Below are 27,749 nucleotides of genomic sequence, written 5' to 3'. Positions count from 1 at the left end.
GGCGCAGTAAATAGAATTAAGTGCCAGAGTTCTGAACAGGTGCGCGGGGTAATTGGCAAATCACACAACTATGTAGGTCCTGGAGCGAGCTCCGGTGACTACAACTCCCAGAAGGCAGAGTAGACTACGGCTCCCAGAAGGCCATGCGTTCACGTAGCTCTCTCGCGTGCCCTTTAGACTCGGAGGGTAAGGGCGCCTAGATACCGCGATACTTGGGGCGGCTGGCGCGGGTGAGCGGTGGAAGGGGCTGGGAAGTGTTGTCCCGGGGATCGGCGTGGTGTGGCGGTGGGAGAAGCTCCTCAGGCTGTGGGTCCGAGCGAGGGTGGATGTGCGATTATGTGTGTGATGTGGGGCCACCGGCGTGCTCTCGCGCTCAGGGTTGGGGGACAGCAGCCGCACCTGCGCCCGCTGACCTGCGCTATCCTTGAAAGAGGCGCAGCCAGGACACCCACACTCGACGCTTACCTTTGAAAACTGCAGCGTAGGCTGCGTCCTAAGAGATCCAGGAGCGTCCCGATGTGAAAACGGTCTTAAAGTTACATTTATTTTGGATGGGGTGCTGTCACGGCATGCGTGTGGAGATCATACAACTTGTGAGATTCAGTTCCACCGTGTGAGGCTGCAAGCCACCTTACTGAGCCAACTTGCCTCAAGCTATTTTAAATGAATAAACTAGAGAAAGAAAAACCCTGGGAGTGTTTAGTTGCTTAATCCCTAAACGTGCGGAGCGGCATTTAAAAAGTAGAGTGAGGTCAGTTTTTTTTTTTTTTTTTTTTGTCTGAAAAAATTTCCTGATCAAATATTGGAAGCCAGAACTAGCTAATGGGCAGGAGAGAGCCTCGGGAAGTGGTGGGTGCTTGGGAACTGGGGGTTTTGCTCCGAGATGTGTCCTCAGGAGGTACCCAAATGAACTGTAGGAGCTTTGTGCCCAGCGTTTTGAATGAGAACGAGCGTTCCTTGCTTTTCCTAACACCTTAAAAGGGGTTTAGGTGCCGGGCGGTATGGGTTTTGGTGTAGGGTGGTTACATTTTTCTGGCTACATCCTTGCCCATTTTGTTACTGGCAGATATCCATGAAACTGAAACTTCAGTTTGACCTTGATTAAACAGAAGATTGATAAGGCACACGCTGAGGCCCTTTTCTCGGTGTGTGTGTGTGTGTGTGTGTGTGTGTTCTCACTGTCTTAAATTCTCTTTCTCTTTTACTTTTTTTTCCCTTTCCCTTCATGACAGGGTCTCTCAGTGTATCCCCGGCTAGCCCAGAACTCACTGTGTAGACCACACTAATCTTGAATTCATGGAAAACTGCCTACTTGTTCACCTGTGCTGGGATTAAAGGCATGTGCCATCACACCCCACTTTTTCTTACACATAAGAGTAAGTTTAAGTTCTGTGGTTATAATACAAGTCAAATAAGAATAGGAAAAACGCGTTTTCTGCACATGCTGCTTTAAGACTGGTCTAGCAATAAGCTGTAGACCTCACATTGGGAATATAGGCGTCTTCCTGTACCTGCACTTCAGTCTGTGAGGAGTGGAAAGAAAAATTAACCCTGAGTTCAAGGATAGCCACGAGAAACTCAAGTTTGACTCCGGAGGTTTAAAGGGAACACTGAATCATATGATAAAACAAGCTTGTCTTTTGAGTCTTTTTCCCGGGAGGTCAGTAGTGGTGGGAGAGAATTAGATATTACAATGTTCAGCTCCTGGACATGCCTGGACAAGCATGATGTAGAGGTCAGGGAACACAGACATGTACTGACTTGTCTGTTCAAACCAGTGAGCTCCATGTATAGGGAGGAGAGCTAGCTGTCCTGACTGCTGGAGAACCTGTGCTGCAGAGCATCAGGAGGTGCAGCATCCACCAGCTAGGAAGAAACACAATTGTGAGCCATTTTAAAGTGTAGAAAACAGCTTCTCTCTTATTGCTGTGGTTTGGAGGTTAGGTTTATTATGAAAGCAAAGGGTCCTCCCATCTTTCTGAAGGATGGAGAAAGTGCAGTGTCCTGGCTGTGGTTCTCCTACATGGCTCGGTGCCCCTGTCCCCCGAGCTCAGGAGGAATCATGACTTTTCAGTCACGGCCTGCTGCCTGCTTGTCCACTCTCCTGGACTGCTCACAGTTCCTGTTAGTGGCAGGGGTAGGGAATCGAGGTGCTGCCTATAGTCACCCTGACTGTCAATAAATGAAAATTCCAAAAATCTTTAATAGGATCTGGGTGGAGGAAGAGACTGAATTGGCTTGGAATTTGATCTTGGAGAGCAAACTCTGACCAGCTCTCACTTCCCCTGGGACTCTCAGGTTGAACATATTTGACCTCGATTCCAAATATTGGTTAAATAATCTAGTTTCTATTCTTCAACTATAAATCAGTCTCCCTCTTTCCCCAACCTTCCCCCCCCCCCAGAAGAATGGCTTTGGTCCTGAGCAAAACTTGGTTACAGATCAAGCATCGTATCTTGGGTTGGAATAAGCAGCGCAGAGTCCTGCCTCCAGTTTGATTGACAGCTTTCTGTAACATGACCCGTGGGAATTTTATCTTCTTGAGGTTCAGGGACTGCAGGGATGAAGCTGTGCTTCTGTTTTGCAGGACTCTCCCTGTTTTGCACCATTTGACTGAAGTAGGACAGGGTCAAGGTTTGAGGACTGACAGGTAAGTTTTGCTGGAGAATCAAGAATATGTTTCTCAGGGAACTGGAGAGATGGTTCAGTGGTTAAGAGCATGTGCTGCTCTTGTAGGGGAGCCGAGTTCCATTCCTATTACCTGTGCACACCCGTGCCGGGCAGCTCACAACTGCCCCAAGCTCCAACTCAAAGGTGATGGGATGCCTTTGGCCTCAGAGCATCTGCACTCAAGTGCACATGGTCACCTGCAGGCACATAATTAAAAATAAAATAATTAAACAACAAAAACCAAAACGCATCTCTCACCTACTAGTGATGTCATTTGGGAAAGTGGCTAGTAGGTCCCATGGACTTTGTCAGTTGTCAACAGTGCTCCCCAGACTTTCTGGTGGACTCATTTCTGTAACAAGGACAAGCCTGGTCCTGGTTGAGGCTCCAAATTACAGAAAAGATTTAAAGTGTTGGCAGCAGGGGCTGGGGCTGGGGGTGGAGGTAGAGAAAAGTCTCCGTGATTAAGAGAGCACATACTTCTCTTGCAGAGGACCTGGGTTCCATTCCCTAGACCCACATGGCAGCTCATAACCATCTGTAACTCCAGTTCCAGGGGATCTGACACCCTTTTCTGGCCTCTGTGCGCACTGTACACAACTGATGCATAGACAAGCAGTCAAAACACCTATACGCATAAACAGTCAATATATAAGTAAAGTAAATCTTTAAAGAGCGCTGGCAAGTTGAACTTTAGGGGAACCAGTCTGTGCTTAATCCCTTTGAGATGGGGTAGCCATCGTCCCCTCAGCTCTTACGAATCTATGTCTAAATGTTACAGGCAAATGCCAGAGGCTCCTGTGGGTACCCAGGCATGGAGGGAGCTGGAGTTACTGGGTTCTCCTTCCATAGTGGTCTTGATCTTTTGGAGTACATCTAGAATTTCTGTCTTGTAGAAAGGGCCACTTAGCTTTGTCTTCTGCATTGACTCAGGTTGTACTGGAGGAAATTTCAGAAATCAGCAGTTCTATCCCTATGTTTTCACATGAACAAGGAGTTTTGGGGAGGGAATGACTCTGACCCAAGGTCACACACCAGGTCAGGAGTACTACCTTGGACAGAACCCAGAACTCCTGTCTCACAGGACAGGTTTCTGAATGTAATATATTCATTCAGCAGATATTCAGGACTCTGGAAGTGAGGGGAGTGGTGGTTGGTGATTTCTAGGGAAATTGCTGGTAGGGGAAGAGGCAAAGGAAACAAAATCGAGTGAGAAATCATTGGATAGGTTCATTCTAGAAAAGTGTCATCTCAAACTCATCCCCAGAGTCTCCAAAGGCAGCTGTCCTCCACAGTTCTCTGTCCAGAGGTCAATCCTCAGTGACCGTGGCTGGTGCATTGAGGTGTGCTGGCCCAGCTGCCAGAGTAGAGGTTTTGGTGTATGTATCAGCCCAGCATCAAGAGCCCTTGCCAGAGGAAGAACCCAACCAGCTGCTCCTGTGAAGTGGTCTACTGCTTTGTGTTTGGCTCTTAGAAATTAACCTGTAGTTTGGCTCCCAGCCTGGTTCACAAATAGGGGACAGAGTTCCAGAGGCAAGTCTCATGGCTGCAGCAGCCCCCTTCTTGCCTATGGTTCTACTTCACCAATATCTCTGGACCTCATCCTCTCTATCCATTGTCTTTACCAGTCAGCCAGGCTCACTGTAGTAACTCCCTCAGTCTTCACCTGTAGCCATGGCCCCCTCCATACATTGCCAGCTTCAGTATCATCTTTCCCATATCAAAGCACCAGGTACTCACCACCCTTGACATTCTGGCTCGGATCTGATCATGCAGCCTGACTGGCTCTTCTAACTCCCTCATGGGTCTTCAGCTTCTCTCTCAACCTATACCTTGTTCCCCAGACCCGCCATTCTCTTTCAGACCTCTTCGCTTGGCAGGGTTATTCCTTTTGAAGTAACTTCCTCCTGTCTGAAAAAGTGCTCAGCCTGAATGACATCTTTATGTGACATAATCTCTGGGGCAGTCGCTGGGCAGCCATGGCACAGGTGTGTGGTGCTTACAGCATCATATGGAGAAGAGGCCTCACTCGATCATCACATTCTTCTCCCAGAAGCTGGGACTGTTGAAAACCCCAGCAACCCCAGCATCTAGATGGTCTAGGGCAAACCACAGACTGTTGTATGACTGTATGAATGAAGAGGATGCCTTTTATTCTGTTTTAGATTCTAATACCAGGCTCTCTAGACTCTCAGAAAACCACCAGACCCCACATGGAACCACGGGCCCCATGCCCAGCTGCCATACCCTCAACGGAGAGAAAGTTCCATGTTCTTGTGGGTGTCACTGGAAGCGTTGCTGCCCTGAAGCTGCCTCTTCTGGTGTCAAAGCTTTTGGACATTCCCGGGGTGAGTATCCTTTCAAGACAAGCCTAGTGGCTTCGGGCACTAGGGAGTCAGTGCTCCAGGGCCAAACCACTTTTGCAGTGCATGGGCTGTTCTTTTCCTTAACCTTGGTGTGTAAGAAGGAATTGTCTATGTGTGCTGGTGGGCGGGGCACACAGGAGACAGACTGGTACAAGGTAAGCAGAAGCTAGATTAAATGAGATAGTGTGGGCAGAGCAGTGTGAGGAAGACGGGGAACGGGCACTGTGAATGGAGAGTTTGGATCCCATTCCCTGAGGATCTATGAAGCCCTGTGGTAGGAAAGTGGTCTGGAGAAGGGTGAAGAGTTTCAGCGCTCCCTTGCCATTTCCATTCTTCCCTCAGCTCTCAGGCTCTGCCCTCCAACCTTGTTAGAAATGTTGCTTGTCCTGTCAAACGCACTGAAAGCCTCGGGCCATTCATTGCCCAAACCTCTTGTTTTGAATCTAGTTTCCTCTGGTGCTCAGAGATAGTCCAGAAGCCACTGCAGTGTAACAGAATGGGAGATTTTTCTCCCTCTTGGCCAGGCCACCTCCACTTTGACTAGTTTTATATATTAGGATTCAGGAGCAGAAATTCAAAGATTGGAATATTGTCAGCTCCAGCAGGTAGATGTCTCACTTCTCTAGAATCCTCTGTGGGTCCATGTAGCCTCCTGCTGCTGTTCCTGTGTTCCTCCTAATGCCCATTGCTTTGGGTTGGCCACAGCCAACCCAGCTGCTTTTATTCTCCATTTAAACTCATTTAACATAGGATCAGAGGCTGCACTGGACACTGCTTGTGTTAATCCATCACTAATTTTGTGGGACAGACATTAAAACAGAGATTGTTTTCCTTGTGTCAGCATAGCCTCTGAGGTGGGGCCACCTAGTGGCTGTATATTATATATCCAGCAGAGGGCGCTCCTCTCACACAGATGGATGGCGTGGAGGCCTTCCAGTGGGGGGGACTCCAGGAAAGACTTGTTTCTTTACTTTCTACTAACTTCTACCCAGAATGTTACCTCCTCTCTGTAAGTCCTTCCCCTCCTAGGCTGAAATAAGTGAAGAAGATGCCAACCATGCCACAGCCAGGAAAAGAGAGAATCTTATGGCTGCTGTCTGCTTCATGAGCCCAGGGCTGTTGGTTGGAGCTTAATAGCTAGAGCCTGGAGGGCAGGAGGCCTGGAAAGGGGTTCCCTGGGGAGAGAGGAACTCATAGTTCCTTTTCCCATAGCTCTAGAGCAATTGAGTTTCCGGGTAGGAGGATGGGGGTGGGGAGTCCTATCCCAGGAAACAGATGGGCAGCCTCAGAGCACAAGGGAATGGCAACTCCACCATTTCCTCCCAGCCCACACATGTGTGGGGGTGTGAGGAAAGGGCTGCCTGCTGGGTGGTGGCTCCACCCACCCCAGGCTTTTTTAGCCTGGGCCCTTGGGAGGGAGGACAGGCTATGTCTGGAGCAGGCCTCGGCCCGCTCTTTCTCTGGCTGGGGTTAGAGCCCAAGTGAGGCAGCCAGAGGGCACTGAACTGTGGAGGCCAACCCCTCACTCGACTCTAGGAGCCTGCCTTTCTTGTTTCCAAGTAGGGATGAGTCCTGCCCAACCCCCAGGTGTGGAAGGGGAGGGCAGTTGACACAGTTTGACAGCAACTTGGCTCAGAGCTTGACACGTGGAAGCACTTAACAGTGTGTGTTTCCTGTCTGGCACCCCTCCTCTGCTCTATGTCACAGCCTTTGGGTCACCAAATGGCTTCAGTTATTGAGGTCGATGAGACACCCAACATGGGAAAAGCCCCTGGAACTACGGTCCCTTTTTGTATGTGAGGGTCCCCACGTCCTCATCCTGAAGATTGGCAGCTGGCTAAACCCAGTTTTGCCCATGGTAATCAGGGGTGGATCCTAGTTTATGTGATGGCCACCACCCCCCCTTCCCAGTGCTCCTCCCTCTAGTTTCTTCCCTGGGAGTACTGTACTTCCCAGTGCGCCCCTTTATAGTGGATTCTGGGTCACTTGGAGCAGTCACCCTCAGCTCCTTGCTGGGTTGATTATTCATGCGAACAAGGCTTTCCCCGGTTCTCTGGAGGACAATCAGCTTGTGACTAGTCAGCAAGCATCTGGGTGTGGGTTGCAGATAGCCAGGCATACCATGCCCGGCATGCCAGCATGTGCAGGTGTCCTGGGAGAGCCGCTGGCCTGGAGGCTGTGCTGTCACCCCACAGCAGGTCAGAGAGATGTGAGGGCCTTTGGCAAGTGGAGTAAGGAGGGATAAGTGGTGGACTTAGCTGCTGGCCTTCCACATAAACAGTTGAGAGAAGTCACCAGCAAAGCCCAGGCGCCTTTGTGAGACTGAAGAGTAAAACAGTAAGGGGTGGGAGGAAAGAGGCTCTGAGCCAGACCTGGTAGCACACACCTGTAGTCCGAGCACTTGGGAGGTGGAGGCAGGAGAACAGGAATTGAGGGTCAGCCTCAGCTGCATCTCCTGCCTCAAAAAAAAAAGGTAAGGTCTAGAAATGTAGCTCACGTGACTACTTGCCTGGCATGCACAGAGCCCTAGACTTGTGGTCTCTAGCACCACATAAAACCAAAGAGTAGTGGTGCAAGCTTGTAATCCTAGCACAGAGGCAGAGGCAGGAAAGTCAGAAGTTCAAGGTCATCCTCAGCCACATGCCCAGTTTGAAGCCAATCTGGCTTATGTAAGGCCCTATCTCAAAGCGGGGTGGGTAAGAGGGAAGAAGCATAGAGGTTTCCTGGCACTGGGACTTTGAGCCTGTTTACTTCTGTTTTTGCCTCCTTTCTTAGCCTTAGTCATTTTGTCCATGCAGTGACATGAAGGCAGGCTTGCAGGTGATTTATCCTGAGGGTCTTTTTGGCTAGATGTGAAGACAAAAGGGACTAGGACCCAAAGGCCATCTAGGAGAATGTTTTGCAACTCCATAGTTGTTATGTGGACCGCGTTTTCATTCAGGTTGTCAACTCTGTTTGCACCTTGGTGGGCAAGTCTGGCCTGATCTGGGAAGAGAAAACAGATATCAGAGTTACCTTTCAGGGCAGGTGGCAGCAGGATTGAGAGCCAGAGGGAGGGAGTTGGTAGTCCTTGGGTTTATAGAAAGGTAAGTTTCTAGCATGCCCATCAGGACACCCAGGGCTGAAGACGAGGAAGGAGGGTCTTACTGAAGTAGATTCTGCTTTTCCAGTTAGTTTGTCAATATACAGAAGAAATTTAAATGCTTGTAGCCTTTATTTCGCTTCTAGAATTAAGTCCTATGGTTGCAAAAGTTCAAGGATGCTCATTATAGCATTGTTGGTGATTTCAAGACAACTGAAAATAAACCCTGAGTCCACCAGCACAGAGCTATGGCATACTCATGGTGCAGACTCCCAGTGGGTTACTGAAGTGGATTAGAACAATGAAATGATCCCAAAGATGGGAGGAGCAAAATAAGATTGGGCTATGCCCCACCTGTAACCGTAAGTGGTTCTATATACTGCATGTTCCAGGAACGGAAATCGTGCCTTTGTTTCAAAAAGTTAATGACCTTGCAACCCTACCTTTGTTTCAAAAGGGTTGTTACTGCTGCCTTAATATGACTCCCTGTTATGGCCCCCGGCAACCCTATCTTTGTTTCAGGAGGTTGTTAGGACTAACTTGTTATGATGGTCTGCTCCTGTAACCCTGCCTATTTTGCCCACCAAATCCCACATTGGAAGTCCCCTACCCCTGAGCTATCAAAACATTGTCTTCCTCACATCTAATGCTGACCTCTCAAACCCTGCCTTAGGGGGAGGCAGCCCATCCACATGGATCAAGAAGCTTCCTTGAATTAATTTGACTATGATGATTTGGGTCAGTGGTCTTTCTCCTCACATCTTTGGGACTAACAATGAATGGTTCAGTGGTTAAGAGTGCACACTGTTCTTCCAGAGGACCTGAGTTTGCTTCCATATTGGGTGACTCACAGCTGCCTGTAACTCCAGCTCCTGGGGATCAGATCAGACCTCTGTGAATCTGTACACACACACACACACACACACACACACACACACACACACACACACACACAGAGTTAATTATTTATGTATGAGTGTTCTATCTGCATGTATGCCTGCACACCAGGAGAGAGCATTAGATCCCTGTATAGATGGCTGTGAGCCACCATATAGTTGCTGGGAATTGAACTCAGGAAGAGCAGCTAGTGCTCTTAACTTCTGAGCCATCTCTCCAGCCCCAATAATTAAAACTTTAAAAATAAAATATTTAGCCGGGAGGTGGTGGCACACGCCTTTAATCCCAGCACTTAGGTGGCATAGGTAGGCGGATCTCCAAGTTCAAGGCCAGCCTGGTCTACAGAGCGATTTCCAGGACAGTCAGAGCTACACAAAGAAACCCTGTCTCAAAAAATCAAAGCAAATTTAAAAAGTGATGGGCTAGGTGAGATGGCCCAACAATACAAGATGACACCTTGAGTTCAGTCCTCGTATAAAGGTAGAAGGAAAGAACGAACTCCATAGTGTTCTGACCACACACTTATACCAAGGCATGCCTCCTTTTCTTGCAGTATTTTTCATAATTGCATACACCAACCTATGCCTTGCCTGTGACTGCCTCTGAGCGTGCCAGTTAGGACAGAGTTCAGAGTCTTCAGCCCATGCTAAAAGATATTTGTTGGCTCTTTTTTTTTTTTTTTTTTTTTTTTGGTTTTTCGAGACAGGGTTTCTCTGTGTAGCTTTGGAGCTGATCCTGGCACTCGCTCCGTAGACCAGGCTGGCCTTGAACTCACAGAGATCCGCCTGCCTCTGCCTCCCGAGTGCTGGAATTAAAGGCATGTGCCACCAACACCCAGCCCATTTGTTGGCTCTTAATATATGTAATATGCCTTTAAATGTTTACATATCTAGGACTACCTGCAGTTTTTTCTCTTTGGAGGTAGTTAGTTGTGGAGGGAGATGGGCTTCATTTTGTATCATTCTGTAAAATTTTTGTTTTCTACCCTATGTGTACTTGTATTCTTTAAGACAGTGAAGTTTGAGGTGGGACATGTTATGGAACATTCTTTTTGTTTTTTCTTCCTTTAAATTTTTTTTTAATTTACATTTATGTGTGTGTGTGTGTGTGTGTGTGTGTGTGTATGTGCCACAGTGCCTGTGTGGAAGTCTGTTGACAACTCAAAGGAGTTGTTTCTTTACTTTTACAGTGCAGTCCTAGGAATCAAATTCAGGTCATCAGATTTGGCCCACTGGCCCTTTGTTTATATTTATTTATATATTATGTATTTATTGAGGCATATTCTATGTAGCTCAGAATGGCATTGATGGCTTGAATTACAGGACTGTGCCATGAGGCTCTGCTTTGTGTGCATGTGCGTGTGTATGTGTGTGTGTGTGTGTGTGCGCGCGCAAGGAGAAGTGAGTAAAAGAAACCAGGCTTAGCTTGGGTTCTCCTTTCTAGTTAATTTCTATGTGGCAGCCACCTATGTGGTCTTGGTATGGAAACTCTGAGACCTGTATTTGTGCCTCAGCTGGCTTGGCTGGCCTCTATTTCCTCTACCTGCAGGCTTCTCACCCACAATTCTAGGGAATAAACTCCATGTACACCTGCCAGATGCAGCCATCCCTGGGCCCAGGCAGAGGGTCCTGTACTCTGGGACCCTCCCACAGTAATGACGATGGACTCTTATCCCTTGGAACCATAAACCCAAATAAACCCTTCCTTCTCCAAGTTGCCTTGGTCATAGTGGTTTACCACAGCAGCAGGAAAGTAAATAATACAGCAGGTATTTCCTCTTTAAAGTCCTTTCTTTGTTCCTGTGGGGACATCTTCACATGCAGGGGTAGAAATACCCAGTCATCTCTGCCTGTGTAGTGATTCCAGGTGCTCAGTGGCCACCTATAACTGCTGATGACCACATTAGACAGAACTGGTGAGACGTTTCCATTACTGCTGTGAGTTCTTATTGGATAATGTTGTAGGTCCATGGTTCTCCACCAGAACAGTTGTGTCTCTAGGGAACATTGAACCATGTCCAGAGACAGGTTTTGGTTGTCATAACTAGAGATGGTCATGCTACAGGCTTCTAGTAAAGAACAGAGATAGAGGTGGAGACTCTGGCTGTGGGATTTCTCTTACGCTATGACTGTGAAGTATTTCTACACAGGTTTCTTTGACTTCTACCAGAACCTGGACCAGACCAGGGGCCTAAAGTAGAGGTGGAAGCATCACTGCAAATTCTGTTTCCATTACCTCCCACCCCACAACTCTCCAGGAGCCCCAGATTCCAGATTCAGCAGAGAAAAGGAAACCAGACTTGAGAACTGGTTTCAGGAAGGAATCTCTATAAAGGCTAGACAAGATGCAGACAGCTTATGCAATCGTGTCCGGCCAGGCTTCAGTCACATCACACAAAGAAGTCCAGGTTAAAAATGTTCGATACAAATCTAATCTTAAGAGGGATCTTTGTGGGGACCAAGCACAGAGCTGACTCAGGAGTTATGCAGTGTGGGGGAGAAGACTTTAATGCCCATCTCTATTCCACTAGGAACCACAAAGCAGAGAAAGCACTGGGGTTCCTGCCCTTAGGGCATTTTCTGCTCTGCCATAACTCCTTGGCATTTATTGCCTGATGCAAATGAATGAATGAGTGAGTAGTCCAGTGTGTGTGTGTGTGTGTGTGTGTGTGTGTGTGTGTGTGTGTGTGTGTGTCTGTGTGTCTGTGTGTCTGTGTGTCTGTGTGTGCTGGTGCGTGCATGTGCACATTGAGCTAGAGTGCTGATCCAGAACCTACCCAACCCTTTGCTCTCAGTACCTTTTGGCTAAAATGAATGAAAATGAAATAACAAACCCATAGGGTTGATGAGTCAGATCAATGGCATCTCTTTGAAGCTTGCCCAGTAGAGCTAGGCTTGGGGAAGGGCATAGGGAGGACCTTCCTGTCACATGTTCTTCACATCACTCCTTAGGTGAATACATTGTCCCAGAAGGCTCCCTAGCAGTGTGGCTGTATATCCTGGGAGGGTAGCCAGGGTCAAAGAGGTAGTACAAAATCTTGCAGGAACAATCTCAAGTAGAGTTGTTGTTTAGAGTAGGAGGACTCAAGGATGCCTGGTTGGAGATTCTCAGGAGGTGGTGGGGATGTGGGAGGGACCATGAAGTCTCCAAGACATTGAATGGCCTGTAGAGAGGAAAGCAAGTGAACAGCCAGCTTAGCCAGTGGGCCCCCTGAACAAGTACAAGACCAGTTTGGGATTGTTTGTGAGCTAGCCCTAGCAGGGTTTTCCTTAGAGCTGGCAAGAGGCTTGGGTATTGGAGTGGAGTCTTTAGAGCTCAAGAAGCAGCTTTCCAAGGGTTCTGAGTGGAGAAAGATGGACCCGGTGTTCAGGATGGGTGGTAAGCTCTTAAGAGAAGAAATCAAAAAGCCCTTTACCAGACTGTGTAAGTTTGAGGCTAGTCTGAGCTGCACGAAACCTTGTCTTAAAACAAGGCAGGTGGGTGCCTGAGTTCCAGGCCAGCCAGTGAAGCACTGTCTCAAATAAAAAAGAATAAATAAATAGGTAGGTTCTATAGGGCTCACTGAGAGCAGGCATGGCAGTATTGACTTTATTCATGTCTTAGTATGTGCATATGCCTGCGGAGGCCAGAAGAGGACATTGGATCCTGTGAAACTGGAGTTACAGGTAGTTGTGAGATGCCGTGTGGATGCTGGGAGCTGAACTGGGGTGCCCTGCTAGAGCAGCAAACCCTCTCTCCAGCCTTTAGCTGTATCTTAGATTTGAGATTTGAGACAGCAATTTTGGGTTTAGGTTAAGGTGTGTGTGTGTGTGTGTGTGTGTGTGTGTGTGTGTGTGTGTGTGTGTTATTTGTTGTTTGTTTGTTTGCTTTAGGACCTAGGATTAGACTCTCTGTCACTGGCTGTATCTCTTAGCCCTACATGAACTCTGTAATGGACATCTTCGACCATCTGGAGATGTTGTGAGGTTGTTTATAACCAGTGAAAAAGGTCATCCTTGTTGAGATGTAGCTCAGTTGGTAGAGTACCTGCTCAAAGGCCTTTGTCAATCCCAAGAACCACACAAAATGTGTGTGATGGTATAACTCTATAATCCCAGCATTCAGGAGAATTACAAGTTCAAGTTCATCTTTGGCTACATAGGGAGTTTAAGGCCAGCCTGGGATACTTGAGACCTCGTGTCACACACACAAAAGGGGTACATTCTTGATTCTCTTTCGTCCCTCTTTCCCTTCCTCTAGCTTGTGGGCCTTGTGGAAGGTCTCTTGTCCTCATCAGTGTCTTTCAGGGCTACTGATGGTGGTACAGGCTGAGAGTAGGCCAGGACCAGCACTAGGTTAAGATTTTAGGAGCTGCCATAGACCAAGCAAACGGTGAGCCAATCCTGGTTAGTGTGGGGACTTACAAGAAAACCCTGAGGGATTACAAGCCTGGATGTGGCCTTAGCAGTAGCATGGGCAAGGACTTTGTGAGTTTTTGCCGATTGCAAATCGCTGCTGCGCCAAGAAAGCTCTTGGGGCTATGTTTTGTGTTGTGCATTTGTTTTTTGAGACAGGCTTTCTCTGTATCTCAGGTTTTCCTGGAACTCATGGACCTCCTGCCTTGGCTTCCTGAGTACAGTCATTTTCTTTTTTCCTCCTGCCCCTGCTCTCCACGCGCCCCCTTTTGAGACAGGGTTTCACTGTGTGCCTCTAGCTAGCTTCAAACTCATGCTCCCTAAGAAGGCGTGGCTACAGCTTCCCCTACAATCTGCCTCAGCTTTCCATTGCTGTCACACCTGGCTTAACTAAACAGGTTTTTTTTGTTGTTGTTGTTTATGTTTTTATTTTTGCCTCCCTTTTCTGCTATTTCCTTGTGGACTTTTTTGTTCAGATTTAGCCCCCCTGCATCGGTCTTCTGACTGTTTTCATAGTTTTATGTTTTTGTTCAAGTATACACCACCACTCCTAGCTTTGCATTGAATTAAATTTTTTTGTAAGATTTACTTTTTCACTCGTTGAGACAGAGTCTCACTACTCAGGAACTCATTATGTAGATCAGGCTGGCCTTGATCTCCCAGAGATCATACTTCCTGGCTCTCCAAGTGCTATCGTTAAAGATGTGAGCTGTCATGCCTGGCTGCACTGAATTTTTTTTTATTTCAGTATAATTTTAATTTGCCAAAGTCCCTTTTGTTCCCTGAATGCAGAGATGGTTCATCAGTTAAGACACTGGCTGCTCTTGGTTTCACTTCCCAGGACCCACATGATGGCTCACAGCTGTCTGCAATTCTAGTCCTAGGGCATCTGACACTCTTCACTTTTTTTTTTTTTTTTTTTTTTTTTTTTTTTTGGTTTTCCAAGACAGGGTTTCTCTGTGGCTTTGGAAGCTATCCTGGAACTAGCTCTTGTAGACCAGGCTGGTCTCAAACTCACAGAAATCCACCTGCCTCTGCCTCCCGAGTGCTGGGATTAAAGGCGTGCACCACCACTGCCTGGCATGGCATCTGACACTCTTTCCTAGGCTTTGAAGGCACTACATGCACTTGGTACATGGTTATACATACAGGCAAAACACCCATACACATAAAAAGAAAAAAAAATAGCACCATGTGAAGGGTTTTCTTCAAATGTCTCTTCTTTGGCGGCCTCTACTTCTTTGGCTGTGAAAAGCTGGGTGGATACATTTCTCCATTGCCATGACTCAGCTGATTCTGTTAGGGGTCCTCAGCATTTCCTTCCCTGCAACCCTCAAATAGTCCCAGCACCATTGTGTTTTCCAGAAAAGCCCTCACAGGTCTCCTGCCTGCAGACACAGTGTTGAGGGCTCAGCTGGAGGGGAGTCTTCCAGTGTCTGGGCATTCTGTAGAGCCACTTGTTGCCCAAGGCTGTTTGGCCTCTGTTTGACAGCTCAGATGGCTGTCAGTGTCTGGCTGCTGGGTTGCGATGGAGGCTGGGAGGCTGTAAGTGCCCTGTAGATGGTAGAACAGTCCTGCCTTCAGCTCTGCTTCCTGCCTCCTGGTCCCTGAGCTGTCCCCTTCCTTTCCTCTGGTGGGCTTGTTTTCACTGGTGTTGTGGGCTCTTAGTATTTGGTCTTCTAATCTCATCTGCTAATGTTTCCTTCCACATTAATTTTCCAAAATTGTGTTGACAAGTCTTAACTGCTGTCATTTCCCTCCTCTGTTCTTGGGAGTTTAATTTACTTTACTTGGCTGAAAGCTTATTTTATTATTATTTTATTTGCAGTATTGGATATCAAACAAAGGGCTCACACATGCTAGGTAAACACTTTACCACTGCCAACCCTTTTCTATCTTATTTTGAGACTGTTTTGCTAAGTTCCCAAGGTGACTTTTTAGCCTCTTGCCTTGGTCTTTTGAAAAGCTGAGGTTATGGGCCTGTGCCACTGCACTCAGTCTGAATGAGAATTGATTTTTTTTTCTTTACATGTTTGTTTATTTATCTTGTTGTGTACATGCATTGCATGTAAGTGGAGATCAGAGGACAACCCGAAGGAGTCAGTTTTCTTTTTCCAACATCGGATTCCAGGGGTTGAACTCATGTCTAGGTTTAGTGGTAAGCATCTTTACCCACTGAGCCATCCTGCCAGCCCAGAAAATGTGTATTTTGATCAGAAGTGTAGGCTATTATATATTTACCACATTTGGACTTAATTCTGCCATCTGTAGTTTTCCAGTGTTGGAAATTGAACCCAGTGCCTCAACTACTTAGCCTACTCCCAAACCCTCCTTTCCCCAACCTCCCCCTTTTCTTTTTATTTGATTCAGTCTCATGTATCTCTGGATGGTCTTGAACTCTATCTCACTATTGCTAAAAGTACCTTGAATTTCCGTCTTCTGTCTCCACCTCCTGAGTGGAGGATTATAGGTGTGTACCTCCATGCCTGGCTTTATGCCTGGGATCAAATTTAGGACTTTGTGCAAGTTAGACAAGCACTCTACCAACTGAGCTACAGCCCCATCCCTAGTCCTCTGTAGAGTTTCACTATGTAGCCCAGGCTGGCCTTGAACTCATAATCCTCCTGCCTTTGCCTTTTGAGTGCTGAGATTGCAGGAATGTGCCCCCAACATGCGACCACTTCTGTCGCTTTATTTAATACTTTCTACCTATTACATCTTCTCTCTGCTGCTTTCCCTTTCCTTTCCTTTTTTGTGTAGACTGAATTTTTTCTCCTACTTGGAAAGTTATGCATGATTGAGTTTGTGTATCATTCTTCTCATGGTGTAACTTATTAAGCCCATGCTTGACCTTATTATCGTGTGTCTCTGCCACGGAAACATGAAGCCCCTGAGCATGATCTCCTGCTTCCTCTGCTCTCCCTGCCTTGGTGGGTCCAGGCTATATTCCATGGCTGGTTTCTGTGGAGGGACAGGGCACCCCTGCTCATTTGCCATTGCTTAGAATTGGGTGTCTTAGAGAGGTCTCAACTCTCAGCAATGGTTTGGTTTTGTTTAAAGGAGATCTAAAAATATCCCTGAGGTTTTGTGTGGGGACTAGGGATGGTAGGTAGGAGAAGTGAGACAGATGGATAGAGCAGTGATGCTGGGAACCCTAGGCCTGGAGCTACTCCACAGTCTTGGCTCCAGCTTTGTTCTCAAGAGTTGTGCAGAGCATGGTACCCCTGGTCTGTGCGACAGGGAGAAACATCCTCGTTGGGAAGGAGTGGTGACTAGACTGTGTGCAAAGAAGCAGCCTTGGCCTGACATCACCAAGTTCTTATCAAGCAGGAATGTGGACCCAGCAGCATCGGAGCCTTCAGTGTTTCTCTAGCAGTCAGGAAACTGAATTTCCTGTGTGGAATCTTCCAACTTATATCCCTGCTTATATTCTTGTCCGGGCTATGTGGCTAGCTCTGGTCAGACACTGCAGCCTTTGCACAAAGCCCTGGTTGTCAATGATGATGTCACCCTTTACTAGTTGTCCTCATGGATTAATGTCCTTTTCCTGACTCAGTGGTTTCTCCTAAGGTGTGGCTTTCTACTCCCTTCCTGGATCAGTGACTTCCTCCTGGGCTATTTCTCTAGGCCATGTTCTGTCATACAGGTTAAATACCCTCTTTGTTTGCATCAGTGCTTCCTCAGTAATTGGTAAGGTGAAGATACACTCATTCTCCCCTGTACGAGTTCACAGACTTCTGTTTTCCCCGGAGCCTGACTGTAGGCCCTTTCCCACACCCAGGCTTTGTTCCTGAAGTAGGTGAGGGGACTCTGCTCTCCCCACTGGCACACGAATAATGACGTAGTATGCACACCGCAGCTATTAATGCCTTGGCCTGTAGCAAGCAAGCTGTTGGCATAACCCTTGGTCCTATGAGTCTTCTTAACTGGCCTCTCCTGCCTATGGTAGGCTTTCGTTTTCTCCCGTCATCTGTCTTGCACTGCCTCTGGCCTCTACTGCCTGAGTGGCAAGTGGCTGCTGCTTTATATACTCTGCAGCAGCTGGTGACTCACTTCTCAGCAGCCCCTTAAATAGGGAAGTGACATGTTTGCACCTGGCAGGGCCTGACCTTTGAGTGACAGCGGAAGTAGCTGTGTAAACATGAGGTTCATTGCTAAGGGGAAATCCTGTTCACCATCAGGCTGAGGAGAGCATCTGCCTGTACTGGCCCTCATGTGGGCCTGTGGCTCTAGTAACTTTTGTCTTTCTCTTCTTCCTTCCCTCCATGTTCTTGGTGACAGCTGGAAGTCACAGTGGTAACAACTGAGAGAGCCAAACATTTCTATAGCCCTCAGGATGTTCCTGTCACCCTCTACAGTGACGCTGATGAATGGGAGGTCAGTGCTGGGCCCATTGCTTTTCCTCCAGCAGGACAGAGCTTTCTTCCTAGCAGCCTATGGTCCTGGCTGCTGGAGCAAACAGTCTGGGCTCAAGTTAGTGGTCAGGGCCATCTGGGTAGAAGCAATGAGGAAAACATCTGTCTAGCTTCTGGCCTGCGGGAGGCCTGTAGTCCCGCCTTCCTCAGGCAGAGCTCAGCTTTGGCCCAGTGCCTGGGGTTGAGTGTCCTTGTACTTATCTGGGCTGATGAAACCACAGAGGAGCTCTGTTCCCACCACCCTTGTCCATGTGGCTCCCAGCGTCAAGGCTATCCAGAGTGTTTCACTTCCCACGGCCGCTGGCCATGCCTCTGCCCTCCTGCAGAGGGGTGGGCATCTGCCGATTTGCCAGGCGAGCAGTGTGGGCCTCATAGGGTTGCCCTGCCAGGCATTTTAAAACATTCTCAGCCTCGAACATTTCTGGCTGGCTTGCCCTCCCCTCCCTCCCCTCCCCCCTTCATTTCTCACCGCCCCAGAGCCCTTCTACTGGCTTGGACAACCCAAGCATCCGCCTCAAGCAGACAGGCCAGGAGTTCCCTGCCAGATGTCATTTCTCTTGAAAACCAAACCATAAAGGGAATAAGCTCAGAGAGACAAGGAGCGTTTGTTTCCTCAGGCCTGGTTTCTGTCAAGCTCCTGGCTCCATGGCCAAAGCTTGCCAGCTTCACTGTGAGAGGGGACAGTGGAAGACTTTGAGGGAGAGCTAGGTGGTTTCCTTGTGTTTTTTTTTTTTTTTTTTTTTTTCAACTTATTGTACCTGGCCTATTTGGCCATCATCCCCTCCCCACACACACACTGAGAGTGACTGGGTTGATGGCCCCCATTTCTTTCTTTTGGCAGATGTGGAAGCGCCGCTCTGACCCAGTTCTCCACATTGACCTGCGAAGGTGGGCTGACCTCTTGCTAGTGGCTCCCCTTGATGCCAACACTCTGGGGAAGGTTGCCAGTGGCATCTGTGACAACTTACTTGTGAGTGACTCCTGGTGCCTCTCCTCCAGCCTTGCTCCCAGTTTGCTGAGCTGCAGATTGCACCATACAAGGAAATCTGTTACTCTGGGGCGAAGGTCTGTCCAGCAGCCCCCTGCCCTTTTCTCTTTAGCAAAGAGGCTGAAGTTCTGGGTCCGATGCATCGTCTGGCTTTGCCAGTGCTCTCTGGGAGTGTCCACCTCTCCCCTGCCCTCAGTGGCCAGCCAGGGGCCGCACCCTCAGCCCCCTGCTCTTCCATCTTCCTTCACCACAGCTGCCCTCTGTGTGCACTTCCATTGATTTCCCTGCCTTTCTTGCTTCTCCATCAGTTCTGCCTTTCCCCCAGAATCTAGAAATCCATGTAGATGTTCTGATAAAGGATCTATCAGAGAAAGCTTGGAGAGAAAGAAGGGGAAAAACCAAAAACCAAAAACCAAAAACCAGGTGAGAAGTGATTGCCAGATTGGCTTATGCCCGTGAGACCTCTTGGGAACTGCTCCCTTAAATGCCATTTGCCCTTTTTATGTGATCATCCCGAGAAGGTCTTACGGTCACCCCTCCCTCCATTTCTTGATCTTTCACTTCCCATATCCTGGAGGCTCATAGTGAGGACACAGGGAGCGCTTGGTCTGGAGAGTGACTTGTGGGTCACCCATGCAGGCAGGAGGAGTACTCCATGGTGAGTAGTGTAGACTTAAATGACCCCATCAGTCTGTGGAGCATGCTCAGTGCTGGGCACTAAGTAGACACTTACTATACTACTTGTATGTGGTAGGAAGTAATTTTCTTTCATAAATATTTTTGTTTGAATTTAATGTGTGTGTGTGTGTGTGAGAGAGAGAGAGAGAGAGGGAGAGAGAGAGAGAGAGAGAGAGAGAGAGAGAGAGAGAGGGAGAGAGAGAGAGAGAGAATATGCAGGCTTGTCTCAAACTTTTGGCAGTCCTCCTGCCTCTGCTTTCTAAATACTGGGATTGCAGGTGTGTGCTACACTCAGCCAATTTTTAGAGTTGAAATTTTAGAGTTGAAAATGGTGAAGAAGTGAATATTGAAGCTGCACCAGGAGCTTTAGGAGCTCACATATAAAGTGTTCTCTCACCTGGGCCCGGTGGCATAAGCCTGTAATCCTGGCATCTTGAGAGGCTGATGTAGGAGGATCAAAAGTTCAAGGCCTGTGCAGGCTTTCTCTCTAAGTAGGAAGTAAAGAAGACTGGAGCGATACCAGCCAGCCTTTAGTGGCAGAATGCTCGTGTATCGAGTGTGAAACTCTGGGTTCATTCTATCCTTGACTGCTTATTAGGAGGCTCTTAGCCCCTCTTCTGGGAAGTAGCTGGTGGCTTCAGCATCATTAGACTAAGATTGTAGGATGGGAAGAACCCACGTGATGCTGTGGCCAGGAGCAGACTGGCCAGGGTAGGACAGAGAAGCAGAGCCAAGTACAGCATGGTCCCCACTGCCCAGTAGGACTGGTGAGGGAGGTGCTCAGTCATGCACCCCAAATCCCTGGACTCCCACTGGCAGGTTAGGAGCGGCTGATATGCTAAAACACACCGACCTCAGAGCTGAACCCCAGCCAGCTGCTTAAGGGTTCTTCCTACCCTCTGAAAATTTTGGTCTCCCTTCCTGTTTGTTGTTGTTATCATCATCATTATTATATGCCAAGCCTTTGCTTTTTTGAATATAGCCTGTAGCTGGGCTGGAGAGATGACTCAGTGGTTAAGAGCACTGGCTGCTCTTCTAGAGGACCCAGGTTTGATTCCCAGCACCTACATGGTGGTTCACAACTGTCTGTAACTCCAGTTTCAGGGGATCTGACACCCTCTTTTGGCTTTGTAACATGAAAAATAAAAGCCCAACAGAGACAGATGTTGGGCTCAAGCTGAAGATCAGGGAAGCAAAGCAGCCAAGGTACCAAAGAGCTCTTACCTCTAACAGGGCTGGGGTGTTCCTATTCTCAATATGGCTAGAGAATGAATGCCTGATACTGAGACCTTGCTCCCGTCTTATATACCTTCCTAATGTTGGGATTAAAGGTTCTGAGATCATCTTTGTGTGAGCTGTTTCTCTTTAGAACTGGATCAATCTTGTGTAGATCTGGGTGGCCTTGGACTCACGGAGATCCATCTACCTTAATCCTGAGTCCTAGGGTTAAAGGTGTGTACCACCATCTCCTAGCTTCTGGCTGCTGGGATTAAAGATGTGTATCACCACTGCCTAATCTCTATAGCTTGAGACAGACTTTGCTTTTCTGAATCCTCAGGCAAGCTTTAATAAATCATAAACACTCTATCACCATAGGCCTTCATGGGCAGCAGGCACACATGTGATACACAGACATACATGCAGTCAAAACATCCACACATATAAAACAAATATAATCTCATAGCCCAATGGCCTTGAAATCCTGATCCTCTTGCTTTCCCTTCCCAAGTGATGGGATTGCAGGCAGGGCCTAAGAGCTTGGCTTTTTTCCCCCCAGGCTGCCACACTCCCTATCTTTGAGGTTCTCTTCTCCAGAATTGGCTGAACAGTGGAACATGTCCCCAAACTAACCATTTCCTCAAACAGTTTGACCTGAGCACAGATGTTGCAGACAGTTCTCCGGTGTTGCAGTTTGAACTGTAAGCATCCTTGTGGGGCTACCTTCTGCTCAGTGGGTGTCTTAGAACCCTGAAGGGAAGCTCAGCCCACTCCCTCTTTCCAGACCATCCTGTCTCCAGCATCAGAAAGGTGCTGGAGAGCAGCTGTGTGTTGTCCTGCATTCCTTGTCTCCAGGCCCACAGCCTGGAAATGTCTGTCTCCGTCTGCTCTGGCCTCGCCTCTGTGCTAAACTGTCAGGTCCAGAAAGAGGGGGTGACTCCCCAGGGTTACAGTCTGGCTCAGTGCTAGTCTCTTGACTAGGATCCAGCCTTCTGCCCTGCCTGAGTGGGTTCCCAGGGGCCAGGCTGAGACACTGAGCACAGTGCCAGCCCCTTGGCTGTGGGAACCAGTGTTCTTTCTCTCCCCTTCCTACTGCTGGTTGCTTCAGAGGAGCTGTGGTTTGTTCTGGAAGTGCTGAGCTCCAAGTCAGCACTGGGGAAGCAGCCATGCCGAGGGCAGACAGTTGGGTGTTTGCTGTGGTCCCGGTGCTGTGCTTTGAGAGTGTTTAGAACCCAACCCAGCCTGCCCTACACCAGACATCAAGGCCCTTCTAGGCTTGCTCACAACTTCTGCAAAAGTAGCAGGTGGCACAGAGCCAAGGGGAAGTGTGACTGAAATTGTCCACTAATAGCCAGGTTGTCCTGCTGAGAGGAGTTGGTGGGAAACCAACTCTGGTGTCTGGAATGACGCAAGCAGCCAGATTCTGAGGCTGTTTGCTGTCCCAGGAGAGGGTAATGGCACTGAGGGACAGGCAGGCACTGGCTCTGACCTATGTGTTGCATTGCTCTCTGCTCCCTTCTCCTGTCCTGAAAGGACTCTATTTCTGGGGAGGGGTGTCACAGTTGCTGTCTCCCCAGGAGCTTTCGGGAGGAGGTGCCCGGTGTAATCTGAGCATAGGAGCCTATTTCTCTGGGAGGTGGTCCCTGGCTCCTGAACCTGTGCCTGGGGTAATGGAGGAGCCTGTGTGTGGAGCCTGTACTTAGTGCTAGGGTCTCAGCTAAGAACTTTGATTTGGGTCACCCACCTCTAATTCCACCAACTAGGTAAGCAGGGGACCAAGAGTTCAAGGTCGTCTGTTACATAGGCAGTTCAGGCCAACCTAGACTACACAAGACTGCCTCAAAAAACCACCATACCACATCACCATCAAACGTATTCATATTCTTTCTTATTTTTATTTATTTTGTTTTTTGAGACAGGGTCTATGTAGTGCTGTCCTGAACTTGCTGTGTGGACCAGGTTGGCTTCAAACTCAGAGAGATCAGCATGCCTCTGCCTCCCTGGGGCTAGGATTAAAGGAGTATGCTAGCATGCCCAGGTTGCCCTTTTCTTTCCTTTTCTTCTTTCTCTTTCTTTCTTTCTTTCTTTCTTTCTTTCTTTCTTTCTTTCTTTCTTTCTTCCTTTCTTCCCCTCCCCTCCCCTCCCCTCCCCTCCCCTTCCTTTCCTGTCTCCCTTCCTCCCTCCTTTCTTCCTTCTTCCTTCCTTTCTTCCTTTTTAGACAGAGTTTCTCTGTGTAGTCCTGGATGTCCTGGAATTTGCTCTGTAGACCAGGCTGGCCTCAAACTCAGAGATCCACCTGCCTCTGCCTCCCAAGTGCTGGGATTAAAGGCATGAGCCACTACTGCCTGGCAGTTCTTTCTTTAATACATTATATATTATATTTCTTTAATATATATATATATATATATATATATATATATATATATATATATATACCTGTTACATGTCCTGAACTTGAGATTCCTCTGTCTCCAGAGGACTGGGATTACAGGCATATGCCATCCTACCTAGCATTCAACTATGGTTTGATCTCAAGCTTATATGAGTTCAGCGTTTACAACCTTAAGACTCTGAGTTGGAAAATAGGAAGGGAGGGAGGGGGAGAAAGGGAGGGAGGGAGGATGGATCTGAATTGGTCAAGTTCTTTCATAGCTGCTCTGCTGTGTGACTTGGGTGTAGTCTAGCTTTGGGAGGTGGGGAGACAGTAGTCCAATGGGTGGTTGCACAGGACCATGTGTGTATCTAAGAGTGACCTTGGATAACTGTTTATTTGTTAGGGAGTTGCAGCTTGCTCGTCTGTGAACAAGGGGCAGTACTTTTATAGGGTTACGGTAAGGGAGTTGAGATAATGGCTGAGAAAAGGTATCATGTGTTGGATGTTTTCATTCTCAGAGTCTATTTGGCCTAGGAGTAGAGCTGTTGCTGAGTAGAACATGAACAATCTGGTTCCTAGCCTTCCAGTGATAGTGAAACTAGCCTCCTGCCCCCTGGGATTGCTTCCCAGCCCTGCAGTTGTGAGCCCATGTGAAGGCTTAGGCAGGGAGATTGCATTCAGAGTGGAGATCTGTTGGTGGTATCTGGGGCATCATGGGTGCTGATTGAGTATCCCCTGTGTCTAGGACCATGCCAGAGCCTGAGGGGAGATGATGTGGGCTGAAGAGTCAGCCCCTCTCCCTTTAAGGATGCAAAAACATATCTTTGTAGATGTGTGACACCCAGCCATCCCTAGTCAACTGTTTTGCTGTGACTTGGGGGTACTGAAGAGGAGTGGTAGGCAGAGCATCAACACCTCTCTCCCACTTCTTCACAGACCTGTGTCATCCGGGCCTGGGACCTCAGCAAGCCCCTACTCTTCTGCCCTGCCATGAACACCGCCATGTGGGAGCACCCTCTCACTGCACAGCAGGTGGGCCAGCTCAAGGCCTTTGGCTACATGGAGATTCCCTGTGTGAGCAAGAAGCTGGTGTGTGGAGACCAAGGTGGGCTTCTTGCCATACTCAGCCCAGAGCTGTAGAAGGGGCTCTGCTTTGGGGTCATCTTTGGGTTCTGTGGTCCAGTGGCCCCATTGTAACTTTGGACAGAACTATTTTCTGAGCTCAGTTTTCATCTGGCAATGGACAGAGCGCTGATTCTTGTTTCTCAGGATCATTAGGCTGAAGTGAGACCGATGTGTGAAGTATCTGGTGGAGTCCCTGGCAATAGAACAAACACGGTTAACGGAATGACTCCCAGAGCCTGTCCTGGGCTAGGTTGCAGGGGATATGGTGGGTGGGTCTAGCTCATGTAGAGCTGTTCTGGGGTTCCCCGGGTAGGAAGTGAACAGGGGAGATAATGAGTGGTAGCCACAGGCAAGGTTAGCTCATATGGGGACTCTCAGTCACAGATGAACTTTGCTTCCAGGTCTAGGAGCCATGGCTGAGGTGGAGACCATTGTGGATAAAGTGAAAGAAGTGCTCTTCCAGCGTGGTGGCATCTAGCAGCGTTGACTGGGATTTTTGTCGTCATATCCCTGCACCCAGTGACTCCAACCTGAGCTGATGAAGAAGGACATCAGCCCAGTATGAAGAGCCTGTGTTAGCTGAGGAGGGACTGGCTGGCAAATTCTCAGAGCTTTGGTAGTATTCAGGCGTCTGTACTGGCCTGCCCTTGGGGTTCTGACAGGATATGTCCTCAGCTGCAGCCACTAAGAGCATCTCCTGTGCACTTTCACTATGTTCCCTTTTTAAAAGGGCCCTGCCCACCTTCCATCTCTCTCTCTTTCTCTCTCTCTCTCTGTTTCTCTGCCTGTCTCTCTGCCCCCCCCCTTCTTCTGCTGCTCCTATCTCCAGAGGCTGGTCTCTCCCCTTCCCCTTATTTAAAAAACAAAACACCTCCATGTGAGGTCTGTGGCATCTTTTTCTCTTGCACCACTGTTTTTTTTTTTTTTTTTTATATATATATAAATTACAACAAGCTTCCCTGGGATCTAATCCTCTTCAAGTTAAACAGAGCCACAGACCCAGGTCCTGCCTTATTACCTTCTTTCACTAGGAGATGCCTGCTTTCCAAAGGCCCTCCCATTTCCTCCTGGGATAGGCCCAGCAAGCTAGGCAAACATGCTCCTACTGGAAGGACAATTGAATGACTGAGGACAATTCCCCTCCTGCCTGGGAATTGCTCTTAGAGATACCATGGCTTTTACTGGGCATGGTGGCTCATGTCTGTAACACTAGCATTCAGAAGGCAAAGGAGGATTGCCACAACTTTGCAGTTGGCTTGGGCTACATAGTGAGCCAAGCCTGTGAATGTGACAGCCTATTTCAAAACCAAAGCAACAAGAAGAAACACCATAGTTCAAGATCCCTGGCATAGCATGATGGGGGAAGTGCTTCTGTGTGTTTGTCTTACTGGATGATAAATAAAACACTGTTTGGCCAATGAGGCAGCAAGTTAGGCAGGACTAGGAGTCAAAGAGGATTCTGGGAAATGTAGTAGAGAAGTGGTGTTCCAGGCAGGAAGTGACATAGCAAGGAGACTCATATTTAAGAAAGGAGAAACAGGAAGTGTCCCCTTTTCCCTGTTGCTCTTCCTCCAGCGGTGCAATGTGATCCACCGGAAAGGAGGGATGCCAATAAGGTGTCCGATAAGATAAGTCTTACAAAATATATACATTTATGATAATTGAGACTGAGCCAACAGTTGAGAATCCTAGTCATTGGCCAAGCAGCATTGTACCTAATACAAGTCTCTCTGTGCATTAATTGGGTCCCTAACTCGGGCGGGCGGCTGGCATAGAGCGCACATGTGGCGGTGGGGCTCGGCGGCTTTTGGCGGAAAGATTTATCGTAACAATAGCAGGCTGCTGATCAGGCCTTGGAAGCTTCTATTCTTTGGTGGCCAGGTGCCACACAGGGTCAAGAAGCCTGTGAGGTGCAAGACTCATCACCTTTCCTCACAGACTGTACTGAGAAGGGGGCAGGTATGGTTCTGGGAAATAAAGAAAAATGACTTTTTAGGAGACTGTGTCCTTCTTTACATCCTGTCTGTGGCCTCAGAGGACAGGCACATGGTCAAGTGAGGCCAGAGAAGGTTCTGGACTGATGACTGACACCTGACTAGACTAGCACTGCCACATTCGCGTGCAACGTGGGTGACTAAGGAAAGAGCTCCTGGAGCAGACGGATCGGGTTCAAATCTCAGTCCTACCACTAACCAGCTGCGAGCCTTGACTGTCCCTCACTTTCCAATCTGTATGTTATTCTTTCAGAATAGAGCTGTTGAGAGGATTAAGTGATGTGTGTGAAAAGTATGTTTGTCTCTTAAAGCCACAGGGGACACATTGCATGGTTCCCAGTGGAATACTGAGGCCATAGTACAGAACTCTCTATGTATGATATCTTCCTATACATACATAACCTATGATAAATTCTAATTTATAAATTGGACCTAGTAAGAGATTAGCAAAAATAATGCAACAGTTACTCACTTTGTTCTGTAATAAACTATTTTCCATGCTGAAAATAAAAGAACAATTAAAAATATAATATGGGCTGGCAAGATGGCTCAAATTCATAAAGGTGCTTGCCACCAAGCCTCACTACTTGGATTTGATCCCTGGGATTCACATGGTGGAAGGTGACAACTGACTTCTGAAAGTTGTCCTCTGATCTTCACTCTCACACTGCGGCACACACACACACACACACACACACACACACACACACACACACATACACACACACACTAAATATAATAAAACTTTAAAGCTATTATCAAACCCGTGTGAACATGGTCTTTTAGCAACGTCAACATACAATTTTAAGATTGTATTAAGTCAAAAATTTAGACTTTGACAGGGGTTTCCTTTTTTCTTTGTAGCCTTGTCTGTCCTGGAACTCACTCTGCAGGCCAGGCTGGCCTTGGACTCACAGAGATCTGCCCGTCTCTGCCTCCCGAGTGCTGGGATTAAAGGCTGTCACGCTTGGCCCAGAACTGGACCCTTTCACGTAAAGGAAGCACTTGATGCCTCTTTGGCTCCACTGCATTGTCGGCATCACTACTCTTGTGCTTTGGGGCCGTTACTGAGATGAGGGCTACGGGAGCACGAGCACTGTGGTATTGTGACACTGCGGTAGTTCATCTGTTGGCACAGCCATGGTAGCTGACTGTCAGTCACATACAATAAGCACCTGCTGGACTAGGATAGAGCCCCAGGTGTGATGTTTCATGCTCTCCAGCACAGTATGTGACTTTAAACTATGGACTGTTTTAATAAACTTTCATATTTCAGACTATGACTGACTGCAGGGAGCAGAAAGCAACCCTGCAGATAAGTGGAGACTTCTGCAGCCACTCTGCTGAATACCTGGAATGTAATAAACGTCAAATAAATGAGCATTGAAACCATGTGTGCTCATCTCAGAAGTGCACACGTGTGGCAGGAACTTCCCTAATATTACTGAAATAGCACATCTCATGTTTAGGGAAATAAGCCCCCAACCCTAAGCTGGCACAGCCCTTCATGGAGGTGACAGGTAAGCCAACGGCACGGCTGCAACCTTT

The 27,749-nt window shown here is 48.0% G+C and overlaps 1 protein-coding gene across 10 annotated transcripts; it reads left to right on the top strand.

Annotated features, from left to right (window-relative positions):
- The first annotated feature begins 134 nt into the window (after nucleotides 1-134).
- Nucleotides 135-24,963, top strand: Ppcdc (phosphopantothenoylcysteine decarboxylase). 10 transcript variants are annotated; one of them, XM_027414974.2, is made up of 8 exons: nucleotides 189-230; nucleotides 1,233-1,376; nucleotides 2,588-2,650; nucleotides 4,836-5,018; nucleotides 17,691-17,786; nucleotides 18,666-18,794; nucleotides 24,019-24,187; nucleotides 24,609-24,745. In XM_027414974.2, exons 4-8 carry the CDS (start codon nucleotides 4,884-4,886, stop codon nucleotides 24,683-24,685), a joined length of 606 nt encoding a protein of 201 aa, XP_027270775.1. In that variant the 5' UTR covers nucleotides 189-230; nucleotides 1,233-1,376; nucleotides 2,588-2,650; nucleotides 4,836-4,883; the 3' UTR covers nucleotides 24,686-24,745. The 10 variants fall into 10 exon arrangements, with proteins under 10 accessions (XP_027270776.1, XP_027270773.1, XP_027270775.1 ...); XM_027414971.2 differs by lacking the exon at nucleotides 189-230 and adding an exon at nucleotides 237-751; XM_035443730.1 differs by lacking the exon at nucleotides 189-230 and adding an exon at nucleotides 239-751 and having other exon boundaries at nucleotides 24,019-24,114; nucleotides 24,609-24,963.
- Nucleotides 24,964-27,749: the final 2,786 nt, after the last annotated feature.

Source organism: Cricetulus griseus, chromosome 4 (genome assembly GCF_003668045.3).
Source record: "Cricetulus griseus strain 17A/GY chromosome 4, alternate assembly CriGri-PICRH-1.0, whole genome shotgun sequence".
Classification (NCBI taxonomy): domain Eukaryota; kingdom Metazoa; phylum Chordata; class Mammalia; order Rodentia; family Cricetidae; genus Cricetulus; species Cricetulus griseus.
Note: the sequence above shows the minus strand (reverse complement) of the source record. Positions and strands in the feature narration are given on the sequence as shown.